Raw genomic sequence first — 24,427 nt, forward strand, 5'->3', positions numbered from 1 at the left:
ATGCAGCAATGCTCCAGAGGTCCTGCTAGTACTCAGGCATAAGTTTGGGGCTATATGTAGAATAAATAAAATGTTGCCCTGAGGAGTTTACAGTACCGTAATCTGTCCAGTGCCAATAAGACTGCTGTATGAATGTGGGAATTCATTGGTGACAAGAAGAGGTTCTCAGAATGGCCTCTTTCCAACATCATGAACTGTCACTCATAGAATCATTACTAGTTAGCAGAACTCAGGACATTTTGATGACCTCCTCACCCCAGCTAACAACTGCCTAGAGTCACAGAGCAGTCTCACTGAGCAAGCTGGAGAAAGAAACTGCATCTGTGAACCCTTAATAGAAATTTTGAAGGAACGTATTGATCTCATGTCCTGTCATTTTCTTCTGAAATGACAACATTTGGGATCCTTTTCTTTCGTAAATGGTGAGAAAGAGGCAGTTGCTGAGGGCAGTTGATCCTACCCATCTTCTTCCACTGGCAGGGGAGGAAATTAGCTAGAAGTATAGACCTATTTTTTGGAAGGTTAAATACAGATGAGAGATGTTTTCCAAACTAATTCTGTCTTTGTGTGCTAGTAGTGTTATCTGATGATATCAGGCAGAGCTGACTGCACCTTCTCTGTTCATCAGGGAAACATCTTCCTTTCACAGTGTCTCCCACATCAGGTAATGCAGAGCTCATGCATTCAGTCAGCCACTAATAATGGCAGGAAAGGAGCTCCTATACTACTTGATTTGCTTTCCTTCTTTTGTCTTCTTCATTTTCATTCACCCAAAGATAGATCTGCCTCAGTCAGAAGGGCGTAAAGTTCTCTGGTTGAAGTGGGTTGGCGTTCATCACTTGCTCATTGTCCTGTGCTCTCCCTAGTTTTGCAGTATGTCTGTCTGTGACCCCCATTTCCCAGCCCTGTGCAGAGAAGCCCATGTGACCGATCGCTTGGCACAGACAGTGTGTTGCCTTGGTGGTAGTGTGGGATGAAAAAAGCACAGTGCTTGTCTTTTCTGCGTGGGACTTGTTTATCTGCACAGCATCCAGGCCACTCGGGGAGAGATCTCCTGTTGGTGATCGCTGGCAACCAAAAACGAATCACATCAAGGCAAAATTAGAGAAATTCCCCTAGACAAAGAGCTGCTCTAAAACAAAGCTCCATTTTTGCAGTGCATTGTCCTGGCTCTGTGTGAGTCTTGTAAAGAGACAAAGGCGAGCAGGAAGGAAATCTCAGCTGCTTAGTAAATGCCCTAATTTGATTTATTTGCTGCTCCCTTCCCCCACCCAAACTGTTGTGCTAACCTGTTAGTCCCAACTCAGACAAGTAAAACCAGCTAATCTGATTAGTCCTGACACACAGGAGTGAGGCTGCTGGGAAAAGCTGGACCCTTACAGCTGTTTCAGGCTTCAGCTTTGATCATAACGTTATGGGTTTGCTGCATGTATAGCACAGCGTGACAGGAGCCTGGCAGCATGTACACAAGTGAGCAGTGTGACCGTCACCAGGGATTTCTACCGTGGATCTGAAGCTGCTGGAATACAAACCATGTTTCGTGTCACCTTCAATGTAGTGACAGAGAAAGTTACCTTCACCTTGGCAGCCTGCCCCTCCGTCACATGGAAGGTAAGCTCAGATATGCATTGCACAGCCACGCTGGCAGCACAGGGAATGGCAATTTAAGTTGTGAGCCATGTTGACAAAATTTTAAGGGGAGTGATAACGTTTTAAAGGAGCTGCACTGCAAAATGGCGTATACGTGACTGGTTGGAACTAGTCAGACTAAAAGGATCTGAGCCTGGAGAACAGATTACTAGTTGCCTTTTAAAGCTTCTGTCATCTGACTTTCCAAATATTCAAACGCATAGACACTTTCCTCATTTCAGTCTGGAAATGCTACTGTATTTACAGCGACAGCAAATGCAGAGGGGTATAAACACACAAAGTTACTCATTTCTGTAAGGAGAGAACTGTGTTTGCAGAAAACTTTCAAGCTTCCTGGATAACGAGGATTAAAAGGATATGTGAGTTGTACCAAGGTATGATAAATTCAGAAAATTTGCATCCTAACAATAAAGGATTTGAAGCAAAAAAGCCCAACAGCTCTACAGACACAAATTACCTGACATGCGGTTGTGATAAAATTTGGCAGAAGCTGGAGCTGCTTTGCATATCAGCTGTTATTCCCATTCAGAGATTTAGATCTTCATTTCTTTGAGACATGTATTCCTGTCTCATCTTGTGGATCCCAGCATCGTCAGGATGAGCTGGGGCAGACTGCATTGCCTTTCCTTTCTCTGTTGGTGAGTGTGTGCTTTCATGGTAGTACAGCTGGAGAATGAACCCACCTGCTATCTTGTGAAGTGCTACGTTAAAAACTTCATTTGAAACTCAATTATTTGCAGAGCGATGGCTATAGGACGGTTACCTTTATCTGTTTTTAGGCATTTAAGCTGTGAGCCAATTAGGAGAAACTAGATACTGTGACAGAGCAGGGTAACTGCTCTTGCTTCAGCTCCGCATGATTCACTACACTGTGTAGGTAGTTGTCATATACCTCTGCTGTATCCCCTTCTCAGACTTTGACCTGTCCTTCCTTTTGGCCTGTGAGGCAGACACAGCTCAGAATCTGTTACAGGAAGTTCTTTAAGGTGCCTGGCACAGTGCAGCTACAGACCAGATCTGTACTATTTGTAGCATAATACCCTAAATAAAAATCATCTGCTGGGGCAAAGTGACTTTGGAATAAAATTCACATGAAAGGAATGTCACATGATTTTTCTTAAGTATATATATATATGGGCATATAGAGGAGGGTACTGCAATGGGAAATGGTCTGAGATCATGGCATGCTGTGGTGCTCCTTCCTGCTCCTGGCTCGTGGGCTTTTGGTACTCTGCAGATGTGGATTTGGCTGTAACTCAACCCAGTGCTGCATTCTGTTGCTCATTTTTCTCATCATTCTGTTGATGAGGGCCACAAGATGTAAGTGCATCAGAGTAAAACCCTCTGGAACAAATGAGCAAGTACTGAAAACTGCACATGGCTGCACTTTTCCAGTTCTCCAGTTGTTCTGTTATTTGCGCAGTTTATATTATTTGACAGTGTATGCAATGTACAACCAAGAGCAAATGCTCAAAATTAAAAGTTAAAAGAAGTTATGGTGCAGTAGATCTTCCTGAAATGTGGTATGTTTACTGGTAAACTAAGTAAGAATATATGAAAAAGTGAGCACAGAAAAGCAAATGAGATGCCAAGCCAGCAGTAAAGCTGACAAGCAAAAAATAACCTTCTAATTTAATTTAAGAAAGGCTTTATGGAGGGAGGCAACATTTTTATTGATCAGTTCTTACAGCTGGAAAAATCCAACATAGTTTCAGGCACACAAATGTTCTATTTTCATAGTGGGAAGCTGATGAAAAATGTTTTCCCCACAACCCTGCCTTGCTTATGTCCCAATATCAGCCAGAACAGCTCTGGTACTGTGAGTTAACCGAAATCCTTCAAAGCTGGAAGAGGTCACATCACTGCTGGAGTAGGGAGGATGGAGAGACATCTACCTTCAGACTACTAAGCCCTTTTCTCTCAAAAGTAGTGGCCCAGCCTGGAGATAGTGTGAAATGTTCTGCCTTTGCGTGCACCATAGCATGAAAAGCAGGCAAGGCCAGTGGGATGTGGGCTTGTGCTGCAGACCTCCTGAGGCCAGGAGGAGTGGTGCAAGCTTTGTCCCAAATCGTTATCCTTCTGCTATGCAGCTTTTATTTCTATCAGAAATTAATTTCTAATTAGAAATACTGGCGAATAGTATTCAGGCCAAAGCCCACTCTGATTATAGGTATAATATTCATTTATGTGATATTTCATAAACCGTGGAATAAAGGCAGGACTCCTGTTGCAGGCATTTCACGGTCTGTAGGGCACGAAGCTCATTGCTTTTGTCAAAATATTGTTTTGTAAAAACTGGTTTAATTAGAAGTGGGGGGAGGGCATGAGTACAGGAAGGCTGAGGGAGGTGACAGCTGAAAGGCTGCTGACAAGTGAGAAGGGCTCAGGGTTGAACGCGCCTTTTCAAGTAGGCACCAGGCCTGGAACACCAAAGAGAGAAGCATCTTGATTATAAACCACAAGGATCTTTGTTCTGAAGCCTGGAGGAGGGGATGAGGCTGCTCTTTCTCACAGCTCTGCTTGTTTGCCTTCTCCTCAGACAACTGGCTGCTGACGCTTCTCAAGCTGTCAGCGGGTGTGGAGCTGGTAGGAGCAGGAGCTGAGTGCTGTGTGATGATGTATGTGCCTGCACTGCACAGATCAGGCTAGGGCTGCTGTCAGCTCAGCCAGAGTTCCTCTCTGAAGGGCTTTTCAGATATTGCTCATGTAAATCACCGTTGTGTTTTCCATCATTTTCCGCTAAGGGTAGGAGATTCTAGAGTTGCATCTCTTTGTGTCGCACATCTTGATTTAAAAAGGGATAACATACAGCTATTGGTACACCAACAAACGCCTACCACATATTTCCTAACTAGAGGACAGAAACATCCAACACCACCCAACAGAAAAAGTTAAAATGTCTTGTTACTAAATATATATTTTACAAGGGCTCTGAAAGTAATGCCTCCACTTTTATGATGATAGCTCACAACATCAGAGGTGGATGTTGGTGGTATGGCAGAAGAGATGGAACCTTCTCACCAATACCCCATTACATTTTGTTGCCGTGAGACAGATGGCAGCAGAGGGGAGGTCTGACAGAATGACATCTGAGATGGAAGTGCATATGAAGTGCATAAAAGGTCACAGAATTTCTCCATGCAGGAAAAATGTCACCTGCTGACATTCATCAGTGTTTGCTGAACATTTGTGGAGACCAAACAGTGGATGTGAGCACAGTGAGGCAATGGGTGGTGCATTTCAGCAGTGGCGGTGGCAGGGCACTTCCACTGGTGCAGATTTTGATGAGCGTGCCATGCAGGTTCTTGCTCATTGCTGGTGAGAATGCAGAGCTAATGGTGTTAACTATGTTGAAAAGCAGTGTTTTGTGGCTGAAAATTTGCTCTACCAAACAGAGTTACTGTGCTCTTTATGTCTGTTGTAGCATCCATGGAATAGGAGCCACTGCTTTCAGACTGACCCAAGAGTGACCCAACGTGGCCCAAGACAATTCCTCTTCACTCAGTGTAGCTCAGGAAAGCTAAAGAGTTGGACAGTCATGAACTGGACAGTCTCAGAGGTCTTTTCCAACCTTAATGATTCTATGATTCTGCTTAGATGAGTGCAGTTCAAATTCACAAGATACAAACAAGTATAGATACAGAGTGTACTCACTCAATTGGCTGCATGTGAATCCCGTTGACTTTCCTTTCCTGCTTACAGTCCTGTTTTGCTGGGTAACATTTGAACTCTATGAGGTGGTGGGAACACAAAACTGCAGTTCTGTGGTTTTCTATTTGAGCTCAGGAAGTTCACCTGATGGGAACTGTCCTGTCTCAGGGGTCTTTTGTCAGCTTGATGCTGCTCTCTGCCTGACACGGATACATAAATGGGCTTGGGGCCCTTTGCAGGCTGTTGGAAATCAGCACAAGCACAGTGCCAACTTTCAGATGCTGCACAATGGTTCACTGTCCCTGCCAGCTGCAGATGCTGGGGCAGAGTCCTGTCATCCGAATGGTTGTGAAGGAATGGTGATGATTCCTTCCTGGGAATATGAGAACGATGCTTCAGTCCTACAAAATGAACAGTTTCTGTGATAAGGAAAACAGAAAAATTCCTACTGGTGGCTGTGGAGCAGGAGCGGGCTGTGGAAAGTGGGTTGCAATGCACAGCTTCTCTGCCTGGGAGCTGCCTCTTGCCAAACCTTTATATGAATGTGATTCAGAACGCATCCAGAAACGCACAGAATCAGACAGGTCTGTGATGTTCATTCAGTCCCCCTGAACTGCAGGGCAGAAATAGGGCAGCACAACTGGTACATGCAGCAATGGATCACTCTAGGGCTTAATCTGGGAAGAGTTTGAATTGCTCCAAGGAGCTGCTTTGCTGCCCAGATCCTAATGAAGTCAGGAGGTGATGGAGCTGAGAATGCTCAGCACCTGTGAGGAAGCATGTCACTTTATTCTTTAAATTGGATGTCGTTTACAGCTTAACAGAGTAGTGCATTATTCCTTGAACTTCATTTCTGTTAAATACAGAGTTGCTAAACTTGATAAGCATCCAGAAACAGCAATTGCTCTCCTGAAAGCTTTTTCTACCTGTTTTTAAGGACCTCTTCAATATGTTCAGCAGCTGTTTTTACATCAGCTGCAGTGAACCTTGCTTACTAACACATGAGGAGTCTCTTTGCTCCTGGGTGCATGGAACCCTGCTTTATTTGTCAGTTCTTTTTGCCACTTTGGGATGCAGCCAAAAAGAAGATATACAAACTCCCTTCACTTTTCAAAGCATTATCTGACCAGTAGTAGTTTATGACCGCAAACTCTCTCAGCAGCCAGACATTGCCACACTTGGGAATGCCTTACTTGGGAGCTTCTGCCATAGAGGCAAGTACTTCCTGAGATGATGACTTATTACTCCAAGAAATAACGCTAGAGTTTCAATACCTCAAGCTGTGATGGTAGACCAAGACTTTCTGCCTTTTATTACATATCTGGGAGCTTCACAGCTTCTGAGAGTTATTGCTACCATGGATTTGCTCATCCATAAAGAGCTGAAATCCCTCCCTTCATCTCTCCCTGGTTACTTATGCTACAATACAACCAGCTTTTCTGGCTTCTTGCTGCACAGCAAAAACAGCATTTTTCTCAGCTTCATATCAAACCCCTCAACGAATATGACTCAAAAGGGGTCAGGTAATAAAGGCAGAAAAGCAAACAGGTTTGTATGATCACTCAGTCTCCAACCCAACTTCACCAGCAGGTGGTAGCAAACATCTCCATCCTCTGTGGTCCCTGGCTGGGGCTGTCTGACTGCAACCGCCTGACTGGAGTCACTTGTTTCCAGAAATAAGCTGTAAACAAAATTGTTGTGCAATTTGGAACAAGGGAGAAGAAGGACAGAACCAAATGTTTCGGATGTCCTGGGAAATACTGCAGCAATCGGGACAGAAGAATGAAGCAGAACAAAATCCCTGCAGTGACTTGCACTGAATGGCATGAAAAGCATTTTGGTGTCAGTATTATTGTTCTTGCAGTGACAAAAAGGGGCCATTATTTGCAGTGTCGCAAATGACCAACATTCAGAACAGCATGACAGAATCAAAACTGCTGTGGGTCAGCTCTGGCTGTGTGTGCTGACCCTTTGTCTCTTCAATGAAGACACGGAAAGTTCAGAATGGGTACTTTGCCTAGGGGCCGTCTCTGGTCATTTATTTGTTTTTCTTCTGAGCCGCACCAGTTCTAGCTCTTTTAGATTTGATGTGGTCTGTTGACTGGGACTTTCTTTTACTCTGTTCTAATTTTATGGCTTGTGACAACACTTCTCAGCTTCTTTTCCTTTACAGCAGCTGAGCTGAGAGGAAGAGAGAGAGACAGGACAAAGTGAAAGCTGCTGAACTGTGCTGTGATTCCCAGAAGGAGGTGTCTCTTCATTTGTAGGACAGCACTGGTTACGGCTGGGCAAACAACTTGCTGCATACATTTTGCCATTACTGTTTTCTGGAGATTTGGAAGTTCTTTGTCTATTTCATGCAAACATTGGTCAGTTCTGCAGGCAGTTCCTGCAAAACATTCCTGTTATGCTCATTTGTCCATCGTTAAGGGGTGGGTGATCAGAATCCTGAGGAGCTGGTTCTGTTCTCCGATTGGACTCTTAGAATGATCTCTATGCTTATTTGCTGGATGTGAAAAATGGTCTCTGAAATGCCTTTTGAAACAAGGCAATGGCTTTTTATGGGCATGAATATGTATTCTTTCTCTAGTGCTTATCCTGATCAGAGTCAGAACATCTTTCTCATTCAAAGTTTTGAGAGGAGAGAGGAACAGATTCAGTTACTGTATTGTGCTGCATCTTGTGCAGGGCAGTTTGCCCTGGAAAGCAGTGCAGAATGCTGATGGACTAAGCTGTACCTCACTCAGTGGTTATGCTGTGTATCTGAGGACTTCAAGGTTCTGCTTTGGATTTAAGTCTTGCAATTATTAGAAATGCCTTTTTGCACCTTTGGCAGTCCTAATGCTGGTGTGAATCGTTTTAGCTCCATTGAAATCAGAAAGCTGCGTTGTGTTCATGTATATTGTGTTGAATGTGCCCTGCCCTGTTGTAGTTCAACACTGCCTCTTACATTGTGCTAGCTGTAGGCAGAGGAGATGAGCAGATTGTTCCAGGGATAACCCAGGGTTCTGTCTGGGAGATTTTCATCACTGTTCTTCAGTAAGAAAACATGCTGGGAAAGATCTGGGTATCAGCAGGCTTAACCACATATCTGACAGAGCTGGAAATGGAAGAAGACAAGTGCCTGTGATTGTAACATCACAGGTTGGCAGTGTGGTGAATCTGCCAATGTGGAGTCTAGTGCTTCATCAGAAGTGTCACAGCCAGAGGAAGCCAAGCTCCAGTTTACCAAACTCACTGGTAGTCAAAACTGTTCAAAAGCATTGGTGGATCACCTTTCTACTTGCAGGCTCTAGGCCTGAGCAGGTATAATGTCTGCATGTTTTGATTTTAGATCTGTGCAGTTATTAGTTGACATAATCTTTACCTTTAGTCATCCTTTATTGTCTCAGTGAGACTTTAGAGGATAGAGACGATAGCCTTGCAAGATGAACCTGGGTGAGAAATAATAGGGAAAGAGTCAATACATAGAAACTGAATGCAGCACCCGAAGAGAATGGCTAGAAACCCAGGGAATTCAAGGACCCTGTTAAAGAAGTGTTGATTTGAGCATTATGAAGACCATAAAAGATGATGGCACAGCAACAAAGCAAAGAAGTGAGTGTATGAGGGAGGTCTGAGGAGGTGTCTTGTAGAACTGAAGTGTCAGGCTCTGTCTGCAAGAAACAAACCTGCTTTATGTGAGATGTTGACTCTGGTAATAATAAATCATGGAATGATAGAGCAGCGATGTGTTTTACACATGAGATTCAGTTTCTGTTCCAGTGCAGATGTGTAGTGCCTGGTAATCGTGGTAGTGTAGGGGTATTGCAACTCTCGTAGCCACTTAATGCCTCATTTAACAATATCCAAAGCTCTTCCCACAATTATTGCTACAGGAGCAGTCACAAACTTAGTGCTGTGTGTAGAAACCTCCTACGGTGATAGTTCATTCCTCTTTATAGAATACCCTTTATCTTTGTGCAGCTAAAAGCATCCGAGGTGCTTTACAAATCATGAAAAAATGTGGTCCCTGGCCTAAAGTGCTTTCTGCTTCAGTTCAGACATGATGTGGCATGTGAGAAATGAGAGTGAGATGGTCCGGGGATGGGTGAGACACAGAGTTCCTGCAATATGAGCAGCCTGCTGTCATGTTTATACAACACAACTATAAAGCTGTGTCCAGGCCCCTGCCCTTTCTGAAATTAGCCTAATTCTTGGCAGAAGTGAGAGCTGTATGGCATTCACTTGGCATTGACAGAACTCTGACTGATGACAGCTTCATTTTTAATTTTTGATGAGAGCTCTTGTGAATCACATCACGATCTGCAGAATTAAAGAAATATGTCTCTGTTTACCTTAATATGCCATTCAGTAAATCATAATTTAGCTGCAGCTGTAGAAGAGCTTGAGCAACCCCTGCAGCAGGGATAGGGACCTCCAAATACTGGGAGCAGCCGATTAAGAAAATGGATTACAGACATCATATAACTCGCAACATGGTCACAAAATGTGGTGGAAACATTTATTTGTCTGCATCCTATTGAAGTTTCTTACAAGGCCAGCAAATTTTAATCAGACTTGTAAATCTCACTGGGTCTTTGCAAAATCATTCTCAGCAGCAGGGAATGTTTAGCTGTGTCTTTGAAGCTCATCATGCTCTTCAGACAAAGATGTCCTGAGGCAATACTTCCTCCCTGAGAGAAAGACAAGTTAAAAAGTCTTCATTTACAACCAGAGGGAAATGATCCTTTGCCTTATCTTCTTGCTGCTATCCATACTACTCACCTGTTTCACAAGGAGACTGGACAGTTAATCCATGACTGACATATCAGGCTGCCCTGGCCCCACTGCTGTTACTGATCCCAATAAGGTACCATGTGGAGTCCCCCAGATCTTACTAACTGAACCCAGAAATGGAAAAGTGTCCCTCCTGCTGTCTCCTGTGATTACAGGTAGTAGAGAAGCTGCCTCCAGCAGGTACATTGCTCTGCTGCTCACTAACAGAGAGGCTTGCAAACCTCTGGAGGGAACATGCTGTTTATTTCCTTTGGTGCTTTCAAGCATTCCTCTCTCAAACCTCTATAACAAAGCAATCTTACTTGGCTCCGAGTCAGATAAGATCAAATCAACTCCTAAAACCAGAGGGAGGGTTTCTAAGGACCACATTGCTCAGACAGAATGGAGGATGCATAGCTGCACTGGTTGTCCCACCCTCAGCTTGCTCCACCCCAAGCTTGGGATTTGCACAGCGTGACCTGACTAAAGGAAAATACAGTGTTTAGATGAAGAAACTGAAATGAGCAAAAGTTTTCCACTTAAAGTTTATCAATCACTATGTAAATTGAATCAAACACTGAGCTATGTAGATAGCTCAGGGTACAGAGCAAATAGTCTGGTAGACTTCTTGTTATCTGTCCTCTGTCTCATCACCCTTCCGGCAATAATATAACCAAGCTCTGGATAAATGCTATAACTCGAGGTAAGCTGAAAGATAAGCTGAGAGGCTTTCATCATTTAAACCTCTTTAAGTTCCTAATGCATTGCCAGGAGATTTATATAGACTAAAAGTTACAAAAACAATCACTTGTAAAAATATTTTCTTTCATTTCTGTGTCAAAATTTGACTTCTGTCTTGAAGCAGAAATTTTGGTATCACCATTTAACACTGTGGCCACCACTTCATGCATCTGGGGACAGCACTGTCATCTCCTGCAAACACAGAACCCCAAAGCTGTGGTCTGGGAGGCCAGGAACTTGCCTGTGTGCATCCTGTAGACTTTCCTTCATGGAAGACTATAAGGAGTTTAATAATTTTGTAGAACCATGGAGTGGTTTGGCCCATCCAGTTCCAACCTGCCACAGGCAGGGGCACCTCCCATCAAAACAGACTACCCAGGTCCCCATCCAACCTGGCCTTGAATACCTCTGTGGATGGGGTACCTACAGCTGCTCTGGGTATCCTGAGTAAGTGCCTCATCTCCTCTGAGTAAAGAATTTCTTCCTAATGTCTAATATAAATATACTCTCTTTCACTTTCTTTGGTTCAGCATTAGCAAACCCTTTCTTTGCTTTGAAAAGCTGCCATTTTGACCTATATCAATCTGTTAGAAAGCAGTGACAGGCTCAGTTGTATGCAAGAATTGTTTGCCCTCTAAAAACTCAGATTAACTATGTCAGTGGGATATTATTACGTACACTACTATAACCATTAACTAATGACTCTTAAACACAATGAATCTCTGTACTTTGAGAGAGCTACAGTACTCAGTGGGTCCAGTGCCCATTACCTCAATGGCATTTAAACCAGGGCTTGTTTCTGAGTTACAGGAAACATTAACCATCCTGAAACTCATGCATCATTCCCTTCAGTTTCTGAATCCTTGAAATAGAAGCTGATTCATTTTGTCTAAATGTTAAACTTTTTCACAGTTTTCAATTGGCCTTATTCGGACAACAGCTCTGAAGTGATCACTGGTTGCAGACTGCAATGACTGGAGAATCTCCCTAAATCAGATCCATAAGGACCAAGTTCCTGTGCAATGAACCAAATGGTAGTGTGACCGATGGAGGAAAACTCATGAAGTTTAGGTGTGCTCAGCTTTCCCTTACTGGACAGAGTTGCTAATGTTTCCAAGTGGTGTGCTTGGTACGACCTACAGTGTCCCAAGGTTCCAGTCCTTCCATCATCTTTATGGAGAGAAGTGCCAGGCTGTGCCCTGGATCCCACGTAGCTTCAGCTACTTGTGTTTTTCCAGTGGAAGCAGAGTGTTAAGCTAAGGCTTAGGAAAAGGATGGGGTATATTGAAGACTTATTCCAACAAACAAGTGAGACTCAGCCAGAGAATTAACCTTGACACAAGGGGTGGCAAGCATTCCCAGGTCCCAGGTTAGATATCGCCAAATACCAAGTTCATAAAAAGGGGGGGGGGATGAGATTCTGTGAGAAATGCACAGCTCATTAGTTCAGTAACTAAATAACTGGCTGTCTAAGCTGATGGATAATACGAGCTACTGTGTTTTTATGTTTAAAAATGTTTTTAATGAGCATTAGTCATAAGGGTGACTAATGTCCATGTTTGTGCTGATGTTTAGCCAGTCTGAAAGGATGAATGTTTAATAAATGATCTCTGGGCTTTGAGAATCTGCCCAGTTCGGCACCCAGAGCTCACCAGCAAGAGGGAGTCATTGATACCAGATTGAAATAAAGAAACAACAGAGTAAAATCATCAAAGCCGCGGGACAAAGGCCTGGTTTAGCCAGGGTACAGAGAAGTATTCAGCAGCTTCTGAAAGCTGCGGCCTCCTCTCAATTGCATGGCATACATTGCAACATAATTCCTGCTTTAAGTGGAGGAGACCAATTATAACTTATTGAATCCATAATTTAGAAGAATTTAGACACAAAGCCTCATGGATAACTCAAGTAAGATGACCTGAGTCACTTGGGATATTGTTGTTTCCTTCTTTCTGCCGAGGATATGAGACACAAGAACTCATCTGAGGAATTAATTTTGTACCGTTTAGCAATCTCATTGCTGTCCTTGTGCTGTGAGCTGTTCAATTTGTTCCATTCACTGTTCTTTCCAGTTTTGTCAGCAGGACAATTTACTGGAGACTGTCAGTGTGCATTGAATCTCTAATGAATTATGGAAATGTACTGTGAAAGCCTGACCTTTTCTTGTGTTTGTATTGGGATTTCCCAGTAGTTCTTTTCTCATTCGTTTTAATGCTCGAAGCAGAAAGTAGTCATTCCAAATACTGTGAAGAAGTTCATTTTAAAGTCTCCCCAGCCATATGAAAGCTCATCCTTAAAAGTAAAAAAATAAGTATTTTCTCACAGTAAAAAAATACATGTTGTTAGCAGGGAGGAACTCCTGGAGAAAGTAACAGGCTACTCATCAGGTATAGACACAAGGCATGTGGACTTACCATGAACTAAAAGAAGTCCCCACTCTACAACATCTGATCATCATTAATGTGGATTTCCAAAAATGTAGAGGCAATGTCCCTGTTTTCTCATACAACCAGAAAGACAGACGTTTATACATTTATCTAACCAGCTATGTGAGCAAGGTGCATCTTCACAGTGTTGTGATTTCTTTTTTGACCTAAAGAGAGAGAGTGCAAAAACTACAGCAAGAATTAAGCAAGTTATCCAAACATAACCTGATGTCCACTATGAGTGTGATGCCCATGTGGCTTCAGGTTCTTGCAATATTGTGGCAGCTTTTCCATTTTGAAATCCATATGCTTTACACAGTATAGCACCAGTTCCAAGAAGTGTGCTGAGCTCATCATGTCCAAACTCCCACAACTCCTGGAGTGTTTTGACTTAAAGTGGAGTGACTGTGACTGGCAGAATGACTCAAACCCAGCACTTAGGTAATTTTCATCATTTTAATTCCTTGAAAATGGCCAAAGCCAGAGACAAATCTGAATTCTGAACCTGGGTATCCACCCTCCAACAGCTGATTAACTTCCACTGCCCTTGGTGGGCACAGGATAGAGTATGTCGTCTGGTGAGAAGGTACAGTGCTCTGGACATGTAGCATCTGAACTAAAGCTCTGAGAATCCAGGGAGAAGCTTGCCAGGCTTTGAATCACTCTTTTTAGATCTAATTTAGTGTCAAGCCAAGCTGGATCTGTTTTCTAAACTACAACACAGATGCAGGCAGATAACACAGGAGCTGCTGTATTCTTTTAGACAAGCAGAAAGGGAGAAGATTTCTTTTGGAAGCCTCAACATAATGCCTCATCAAAAGATGCAAAATTGATGTGCAGGTGTATTCTCTTACAACTACTGGGAATACAGCCTTCCTTGATTTACTTACACTGTGGTCTGAAAAGCAACAGATCATGTTAAGCTAAAGAGTAATTGCAGTGCAATTTACATGAAGCTGGTTTAAGGACGCTTTCTTACCATTGTCCCTGAGGGATCAGAAATGTATCCCTTGGTCTCTCTTTTCTTCTTAGGATATCCTGGTTGAACCATTTGTGCTCCTGTCCCCGACGTTCTGGAACATTTCAAAAGTTGTGGAATTACCTGCTGGATGTGAGAGAGGAAAGCAAATAAGAATCACCTGGTCTACTTCCAGGCTTGGTGGCATATGGTACTTCTTGACATATCTGTGCATACAGATCTGCTTAAATAATTTTATATTTGTTCAACATCCACAAGATATTTTCACAAGGGAACCCCATGCTGTTAGATGTAAGCTACATGGATATAAAGACTTTCTGCCTCAAAGGATCAATAAATCAGTAATTCTAGTTCAGTTTAAACAGAAGTTATTTAGTAAGCAAAGCCCTTAGTGGTCCCTCTCTCCCATATTCTATAATTACTTCTGTATTTTTTTTTGATGTGCTGAGAAAGGAATTGCCTAAGCTAAACTAAGGCTTGATCTGAATAAACTGCTAACCTGACTATGTGATAGCTGAATATATTTAGTTCCCAGTGACCTGGGTTTGTTTCACTTGGGACTGGAAGTTCAGGGCCTGTGCTCCTGTTAGCAGACCTCAGCTACACCACAAAGAGAGCTCTTGTGAAAGTCACACTGCTTCATCGAGTTTCACTCTTGCTATCCAAGTCACCACTGTGCTCATTTAGACCAGAGACAAAAATCCTGTCTATAGTGGTGAGTGGGAGATTGATCTGTAAGTAATTTTAAATGGATTTTGTGACAGATATATATATGTATATATGTCTTCTAAGAAACTATCCCATGGTCTGAATGTCTTTGTTTTTAAGAAAATCCCTTTGTTATTTGATCTATTTTTCTGTTACTGCACTTCATCACAATGTCTGTACCAGTAATACCTGAATGTGCACTCATGATAAAGCACAGTTCCTGCAGTTCACTTTTAATGAGTACTTGAAAATAGATTTGAAACCTGCATGATATTAACAGATCTTATTATCGAAGCCCTAGAACTATTATAATATGTGGCATCTCCTTGTGATTTTAATAGAACCAGAATTTTATTCTCAAAAAGAAGACTTCCATGCTTCCTTTTCCTATATAATTATGAGAACTAGGTGGCATTTAAAAGCAGAGCTCAGACTGTGTATAAAAGTGTGGAGAATATTAGCAAAGCTTGAGGGACTACTTACTTGACTTCCTGAAGATGTTTTGCTACCAGGTACGTTCATCTTCTTTGTGAATTCACAATGAAAACTTACTGATTACTGATTGTTTTAGAATAACCTGATATTCTGTTTTATGAACTTCTGAAACAGAGATTTCCTTTAACAAGGCTTAGGGTGTATTCCAGGAGAGCTGCAGCGGACCCTGCACCTTTCTATGAACTTGCAACATGAGAGCTCCCCACCAGTGAGGATGGCTCAGCTCCTGTCACAGAAATGCAGTCTGACTTATAAAGATGAGGCAGCTCTGATTTCATCTGTCCTTAATGTATCAAGATATATGGCATATCTTTTTCAACACTTGTGAGCTGGCCCACTGAACTGTCGTGGCAGTGAGAATGGTTTGGCTGTACTGGGATGAGAATGGCATCAAACTGCTGTGGAGGTGTTGAACAAACGTGGGGGTGTGGCACAGAGGGACATGGTTAGTGGGCATGGTGAGGATGGGCTGACAGTTGGACTTGGTGATCTTGGAGGTCTTTTGCAACCTTAACAATTCTATGGTTCTATGGCTAATTGTAAATTCTACTGAAAATTTCCTCCAGCAGCCAGTTTAGAAGCCTTTGAGAACAAAAGCTCTGCAGGAATTTTGTGTCCAGTGTTACAAATAAGCAGTCATTTTATTTTATTTTATTGAGGTGTTTTGGTTTTTCTGTATTTGTTTTTCAGTAACGTCAGAGTGTGTGGAGGAAGCTGGAAATCAAACACAGTAGATAAGCCTTTCTCTCCCTCCTTCCCCCCCCATGCTATAAAAATAGCTGTTTGAAATCAAGTTACAAATGATCCTTTAAAACAGGATAATAATCCAAATGTGCTTTCTCAGCCCTATTAAACTGTCAAAGTGGGGTTAGGCACAAATCATAGGCACAGATCAGATTGACCCCGGTCACTGTGTGGGAGCTGAAAACCCATCAGATTGAGGGTTTGTGAATGATCTCTCACTGAGTACCAAACCAAATACCCTCCCACTGAGTTTCTAAGCGCCCTTAATCTAGATCAGGTGAAGTGGTTGTTTACTTGTAAAATGCTAAACACATGTGCAAACCTAAAGTCTCAGGCTGACGCTGATGGTGCTTTCACGGAGCCTAATGCTGCAATTAGCGAATACATCGCTAGAGGTCCCAAGAAGTCCTCAATGGGACGGCTGGTTCACTGCCGCTGCTGTGGGGTACCCAGAAATGTGTATTGTGCCCCAGTTTTACTCCTGCTTTCGGTTTCTTACTTAGATCTGTATGTGTTACAGTGCGAGATGTGAAGCTTGGACTGTTTTCGGGACCTCTGAAATATCTGTATCTGACATTAAAGGCATAAATAAATTCTTCATTAATTCTTTGCATGTTGAGCTTTTCAGAGAGGAGCTGATGAGTCACAGGTTTCTGAAGCATCTTGTTCTCAGCATTGCACTTTTGGGACACTAATTAGAAAGCATCAGAACAATAACAACATTCTTCCTGCTGCCTCTGGGGGAAAAGAAAGAAGAAAAGAAAGCGAAACAAAAGTGTGGATCTAATTAATTCGAATGATTCTGTTTTACAGAAATTGCATTAGTCACAGGTTTAATTTTCCCTTTGATGCCACATTTCATAAAGTCAAACCAAACTGAAACAATAGGAATACGGAAGGAAGAAAGTATCATTGTCTTCTCTTTGTTTCCAGCAGTAACCTAATGAAAAGACCCCTTCAAGAGCTCAACGCCTTTGTTGTATTCCTTCTCTTTTCCTGAAGCTACATGCCAGAACAAAAGGCTTCAGCCTAAGAAACAGCACAAAACCACGAACAAGGATCAATGGAACAAACCTTCTGCCAATCTAGCGCTGAAGCCCTGCATTGTGTCCATCGGGCTGAGGATTTTGTGTTCCTAAAGGTCAAGATTTGGGTACGTTTTCAGCATGCCTGTTTCTGGGCTTTTGTTTGGCTGATTTTGGGAAGTGATACATTTGCATAACGGCCTTTAGGAGTTCTGGTACAGTTTTAAAGCACTCTGAAAATACTTCTCAGCAGATTAACTGAACGACATTTCTAATCCCCTTTGTGAAATTGTTCCCTTCAATTAAAGGACAGTATTTATTTTATGTTGAATGGCCCCCCAAAATTCTCTACGAATTTTGTGCTTTTGTTGCTTTTCTATGATCTCTTAAGAGAGCAGTAAGACAAGCCTTACATTTTCCATCAGATTTCTGACAACATTCCCAAAATGCAGATTTCTACTGATGTTGACTGTGGGATCCAAGTGCATTTTTCAGTCAGGGATAATAACAGTTCCTTTAGAGGTGCAAATCCGAAGCCAGTATTTCAAATTCTGTTGTAACCATACTGTCTACATTCTCTCTTCTTCTTTCATCCTAATCTTTAGCAGTGGTGAACAGCTGCAACAAGTTTCCCATGATCAGTGATTTCCTGTCCTAATAGGACCTCGTGAAGCTCTCTGCTTCCTATTTCCAGATGAGCATTCAGAAGTTCAATTGAATTAGATACTGAAAACACTGACTAAACATAATCTCATTTTGTTCCCCGAGAACATGTTTTTCTTACGTTTATGAGAAGGGCTTATATTTGGGTTGTCTAGTGGATTGATTTGTACCTGGAGAAAGATCCGACACCCAAAGAACTGTCTATAGGTAAGAATATCACTAGTTATCCATTTTCTGAGTTTCTTGTCCACACTGTTTTCTAGAGAAAGTTTGAGATACGGGCCACAATAATTGTTTTGGTTTGGTTTTGGTCCTTCTCTCCTCTACCTTCCCCTCCCTTTTCCCTCTTGCCAGTCTCCAGATGTGGAGAAGTATAGAGGCTTCTGTTTCCATGGGTCATGTTCTGATTAAACATGTATGCATCTTGTTATATGCATGAGCTGTCTCCCCTGAGGTTTGAAACTTGTGATCTGCATTGGAAAGAGCACCAATACAAAATGTCCAAGCTTGTACTGGGCCCTCTTTCTCATCCAAATCAATTTCCTCTGGTATGCTGGAAACTGCTTCAGATGTGACCTCCTGCCACAATAACTCTTGCTATCATCCATCTTTATGTTGGCAAGCTTCCATTTTGTGCCATCATTCCTGCAAGAATAACTGAAGAACAACACTGAATCATGTCAAGTCTGTAATCCTTTCTCAGTTAAAGAGGTTTATTTTGATAACCTGGAGCTTTGGATGTTGTGAAGCATTGGGACGACTGGGCCCCTGTTCCTCTGGCCTTTGGTAGCTGTTAGCAGATAACATCATGAATCTGACATGGAGCTGTGCTTGTACATTTCCTTCTTCCTTGAACTGCAGGTTTGAATTGTGCTGTGCCACTTTGCAACCTCATGCAGTGCAGAACCGCACTGAGAGAGGCTGGATGAGCAGCCTGGGTGGTTGAGCAGATGTCCTCTCTTTCTATGCTCTCTGTGGACAGGAGGTGGTACTGGAGTCCCTCTCACATAAGCAGGCTGAAGGAGAAAGAGCGCACTTGTGTACATGTATAGACTTGGTCTTGGTATGACCTTACAGAGTGGAAGGGGAATTTTTCAGTTTAAAGGTTTATTGTAACGCATGGTAAGATGGGAAGGTTTTATAATTTCACCAGAATTAGGCAACTGCAGTCTCATTTACTTCACAGTACTCGCAGCTCGATATGTATTTACAAGAGAAAGACATTTTGTGCCTATGTTCCCCTTATGAGTTTACTGCAAATGAAATTCATCAAACTGTCCAAAGCTGAGTAATCAGACTGTGCTACATTTAACAGGGCTTTGTAACTTGGGCCCCAAAACACACAATCATATGAGTTAAGACATTGATTAGACTTAGTTTAATAACTGTGATTGAGGAGTTTTGTTTAAGAATACAGTCTGTCTGTCAGTTTTATGAGAAAAATTCTTTGTACTGTAAATTTTACTATCCCTAATAAAATAATAATAAATCAAGATGGACTGGCAAACAACAGTTCAGATGATATTAAGTTAAAGAAGTTATATATTTGGTTTGCTTTTGCCTGTTTAAGATTAGGGAATCTCCAATAAAATGAAATTAATATATATGCATATATTAAGGCTTGTGAAAGTTTGTAGATCAAAGGATTCAGTCTCTTTTCAATTTGAATAGAAATAATAATTTTGAAAGGACTTCATGATACAGAATTCATTACTTGGTGAGGAAAAATGTTCTGCTTACTAGAAACAACAGCACAGTCTGTGTTTGGACACAAAGTGAAGAATTTGTATGTGTTGCATGGATGAGAATCTGTAACTTTTTAGATGCATTAAATAAGGTTTAGTTTTCTCTTGCCTACAAGCTCTCGAGTCATACCAGCACATCACTGAGTTCCAGCTCATATGCCTGCAGAGAGAATAGAATGTTTAAGCATTAAAATGCAAGACGGAAGCAGTAAAATCCACTTGGGAAAGTCAGCACTGTGGCACACGTACTTATCCTAAAATAACAGAAGCAAAAACCTCTGGTTGTCTCCTGCCACTATCACTACTGTATCCATTCAACCACATTTGCAGCTATAACTCTGCTGGTTATCCACAGCAGCCTTCCAACCATACTGTGATGCTTCAGAAGGGCAGAGGGGAAGACAACACAGTGAATGGGTGAGCAGAGCACTTGTAGGGGTGTTTGAGAAATGGATGCAAGTGGTTGCATCCATTGGTGGTGGGAAGTGGCCACGTGTTTGCTGCAAAGGGAAGACAAGCCATACACTGTTCTGTTGCTTAAATTTTGTTTTTACAGAGATTAGATGCAGTAAAAATATCAGCAACTGAATGGAAATGTTTTGTGTGTTGGTATTCACAGTTTTATCACTATTTTGCCTAACAGTCCTATAAATCACTTGGGACATTATTTAGATGTTCTAGGCTGCAGGTAAGCTGCTTTTGGCATTTCCTGCAAATCAAATGGAGGCATTTTTTAGTGCTGAAAGAAAAAACGTAGTAAACTAAAGCTCCATGCAGAAAGAAGTGTTACAAGTAGGTAGCATAAGTGCTGGAGTTCACTTGAGGCACTGCACACAGCAGCCTGCCTGGTTTAGACAACACACCTGTTCTGCCTGTGCTACCTTGAGCACTTGTCCATTGCTTCCTTCTGGATCACTGATTTTGGAAGAGAGTCATAGGATCACAGAATTGTTTGAGTTGGAAGGCACCATTAAAGACTATCTGCTCTAACTGTTCTGCAATGAACAGGGACACCTACAGCTCCATAAGGTTGCTAAGAGCCCCATCCAGCCCAGTCTTGTCAGGCACAGGGGCATCCATCAACTCTCTGGATGATCTGTGCCAGTGCCTCACCACCCTTACTGTAAAAAACTTCTTCCTTATGTCTAGTCTAAATCTCCCCTCTTTTAGTTTGGAACCATTTCCCCTTATTCCATCACAACAGACCCTGCTAAAGAGTCTGTCCCCTTCTTTCTTATAGCCCCCCTTCATAAACTGAAAGGCTGCTCTCATGTCTCCCCAGAGCCTTCTCTTCTCCAGGCTGAACAGCCCCATCTCTCTTAGATTGCCCTCATAGGAGGGGTGTTCTATCCCTTGGATCATTTCTGTGGCCCTCCTCTGGATGAACTCCAGCAGCTCCATGTCTCTCCTGTACTGAGACTCCACATCTGGATGCAGTACTTCAGGTGAGGCCTCACCAGCACAGAGCAGAGGGACAGGATCACTCCCTCACCCTGTTGGCCACACTGCTTTGGATGCAGCCCATAGTATGATTGGCTTTCTGGGCTATGAGGGCACACTGCTGGCTCACGCTCAGTTTCCCATCCACCAGTACCTCCAGGTCCTTTTCCACAGGCTTGTGCTCCATCCTTTCATTCCCCATTTTGTATTGATAGTGAAGGTTGCCTCGACTCAAGCGCAAGACCCTGTACTTCGTTGAACCTCATAAGTTTACTTGGGCCCACTGCTCCAGACACATGTTAACGTGTTAAAGCATGTTAACTCAGTGTCATCTGCAAACAGCTTGGTGTCATTCACCAAGAGCTCTCAGTAGCTGAGCTGACAGGCCAGTGAGTGAAGTGTTGGTGAGAAGTGCTGCTAAGCTTAACCATTCAACCAGCATGACCAAATTTTGTTTGAGAGGAGGAGGGCAAATTTATGAAGATGTAGCGTATCTGCCTGCGGAGCAGAACTGCTGGTGTAATGTTCAGTATTGCAGGGTGAAGAGCAGTGGCATTTCACAGCACAGCTCGTGGTGGGATGTGGCCGTGGCCTTTCCCCTGGCATTCTTAGCAGAAGTTGCACTTTGTGTAAGTGGCTCGCAATATGTGCCAGCTTCTGTACTTAGGGAACGTGCCTGTGTCCTCTGGCATCGTTAGAAACCAGTACCCAAAGCAGTAAACAGACAACACATTTTTGGCATTTTGGGTGAAGCTGCTTTTAAAATGCTCTTCTGTACTTGAAAGGAGAATATGACTCAGTTAGTGGAGTTACATTATAAATGCTGGCTTGAAAGTGTCCCATAATAGTTCTTTTCATTGCAGGCACTCTGCTCACAGGGGCTAGGAAGTACTCCCTGCCATTCAGACCTGCTGCCCTTTTTTTCCCTTGTTGAGGCAACGCTTTGATGCAGGCACACAAACAGCTGCTCGTTTCATGTGACCAGATGATTGTGTTCCCTGATGGGGTCCCTTGCCTGGCCTTTGGGAGATCACTGCACCCCTCCTCTGACCCTCCACCAGAGGTCCCTGGAACAGCACAGGGGGTTTGGAACAGACTCTGTGAACCACAACACTGTTACTGTCACCTCAAAGCAAAGCGATGGGTTTGCCAATGGTGCAGAGAAGAAACATCTTTTTCTTTGTTTGGTAATTGTAGAAATTTTCTCCTAATTCTCAGATGACATTATTGAATTCATCTCATTAGGAAGACTGAAATTGATATTTAGTGACAAAACTGGAGGAAAAGCAGTGGGGAATAACTCCATACACAAAGGAAGATCCATGTCACCATGCATGTGAGGAGCAGACCTGGAACTGAAACACATGCTATTTACTGCAAATCGATAGTTACATTAGGCACACAACTAAGAGGAGATCTAAAGCAGCTTTCTTATCTGGTATAAATCAATACAATTAGCAAAGTTAAATCTGCATATTTCATTTAAATGGCCAACATTACATAGAAACAAGAAAACATTTCAGAAAATACACACAAATATGTCTATATAATCTAACTGTAGAACTTAATGAGATAAACAAAAAATAAAGCACTAATCATAAATAATTATCAGTATGTCAACACTAGGAATTAGTTTTGAATCATATAGGCAAAATTTCTTAAGTAACAGTTATATTCTCTAAACACTTCTAACCAGAAGCCCAGTGTTACTGATGATGGTCATCCAGTTAAGAAGAAAGAAATTATCTACAGTGTGTGCAAATATGATAATTTTATATTGTCTTCAGTCTATAATTCTGCTCTTAAGGCCAACCAGAGGTTTTGGTGTAGGTTCTGGTATTACCAAACTGTTGTACTTATTCCCACTGAGACTTGACACTGGCAGGAAAGGATCAACGTCATTTCTGATCTTTGTGCTCAGAATAGCTTCATTGATTACCATGCAGCTTTGCTGCTTATTGTGTTGTAGCACTAAGAAAATTAAGAAAATATTTGAGGTGCAAATATTTTAGAAGTGCCTCCTCTCTTTCTGCGTACCCTGCGGCAGCCATTGTGGAAGCACTCAGTTTAGTTCAAGCATGCATTTAGGCATAGGCTTAAAAAAATCCAGTACCAGAGAACTGCATACTTTAACAGTCACCTTATTTTATACCAATGCATCATATTGGTATGATATATCAGTATTTTCTGTTGTCTGTCTGGCTGTAGAGTCTTGGTTAAATCAGGCCTGCAAATCCCCGAGGCAACTGTAGAATATGAAAGCTATGTAAGGCCTGTACAAATGCAGGATGATTCTGAAAATGTCTGAAAGGGCTATTCAGTAAGAGGATGAATTAGCTTTTGCAGGGTTACCTTCTCTTTGGTTCCTTTCTCTTTTGCCTGATGCTATCATAAAAAAAGGCAAAATATTTCTGACTTTGAAGTGACTCTCTTACTTTTAGGGCACATCAGTAACATGCTGGATGCTCTACTGAGGCAAAGTGTTTGTAGTATATCAAGGATCTGGATAAATGTGACAAACTGGACTTATTACTATCTATATGGGACTGATTAAAAATCCCAAAGCCCCTAGTTGTGCATTTAAGCCTTGAATAGGACCTTAAAATGAGAATGCTGTAAGCAGTTTCAAAGTTGGGCATAAATATAAAATATTCTAGGATAATATAAGATGTTGCTGTCTATTTCAATTGCTGAATTAAATATCTATTGCTGCATGCTGGCATAATGGATATGCACCTTTACAAAATACCTGCAGCTAGATATCCTTCTTCATTAAAAAAAAGACTTATTATTAAAAAGACTCAACTCACACTTAACTGATATTTCACTTCCACAGAGCTGAAGTAGCATACTCTTCCCTCTGATAAAGTTATAAATCCAAAGAACAAATTGCAAAGACTCAGAAATAAAACATGAAATATCAAAGGGGGAAACAGTCTATAGAGAAGAAGGTATTAAAGCAGCAAGTGTGTAATTCATTCACATTGCATAGTTGAAAACTCAGTTCTGTAGCGTTAGATTTCTGTTCGCCCTTCATTATTGATAGTTTGAGTACAAGGACTGAAATGCTGTGTGTTGGAAATAAACCTGGACTTAACCAAGATTCACCAATGAAACTTTTACTTGTACAATTAAATGAGAGCATGTTCTGAAATGCTGCCTGAAGACAAGACTGAATAAAGCTATTCTCGCTTCTCAGAGGAAAGATTGCTCAATTAAGATATGTGTTGAGTAATACCAAATGTGTTATGGAAGCTCAGAAGTCACTGATTCCAGCTGAGATTCATTTCGAGCTTCTGACTTGCTTTGAATGCTGGTCTCCAAGTGAAACTTAAAGGTCTCATGCCATTGTGAAGTCAAAGCATAAGATCTGTTTACTCAGACTTTGAAGATTGAAACTAAGGG

At 42.0% G+C, this 24,427-nt stretch overlaps 1 protein-coding gene across 2 annotated transcripts in view; it reads left to right on the forward strand.

Annotated features, from left to right (window-relative positions):
• The first annotated feature begins 1,290 nt into the window (after positions 1 to 1,290).
• SPATA13 (spermatogenesis associated 13) overlaps positions 1,291 to 24,427 on the forward strand; it is a 130,366-nt gene continuing 107,229 nt past the window's right edge. The window contains exon 1 of one of the 2 annotated variants that reach the window (XM_015852092.2): positions 1,291 to 1,611. In XM_015852092.2, the coding sequence (XP_015707578.1) occupies positions 1,534 to 1,611 (78 nt within the window). In that variant the 5' untranslated portion in view covers positions 1,291 to 1,533. Of the gene's footprint in view, positions 1,612 to 17,183; positions 17,303 to 24,427 lie in introns of those variants that run through there. The other variant, XM_015852095.2, reaches the window with a different exon arrangement.

The sequence above is a fragment of the Coturnix japonica genome, chromosome 1 (assembly GCF_001577835.2).
Source record: "Coturnix japonica isolate 7356 chromosome 1, Coturnix japonica 2.1, whole genome shotgun sequence".
Classification (NCBI taxonomy): Eukaryota; Metazoa; Chordata; class Aves; order Galliformes; family Phasianidae; genus Coturnix; species Coturnix japonica.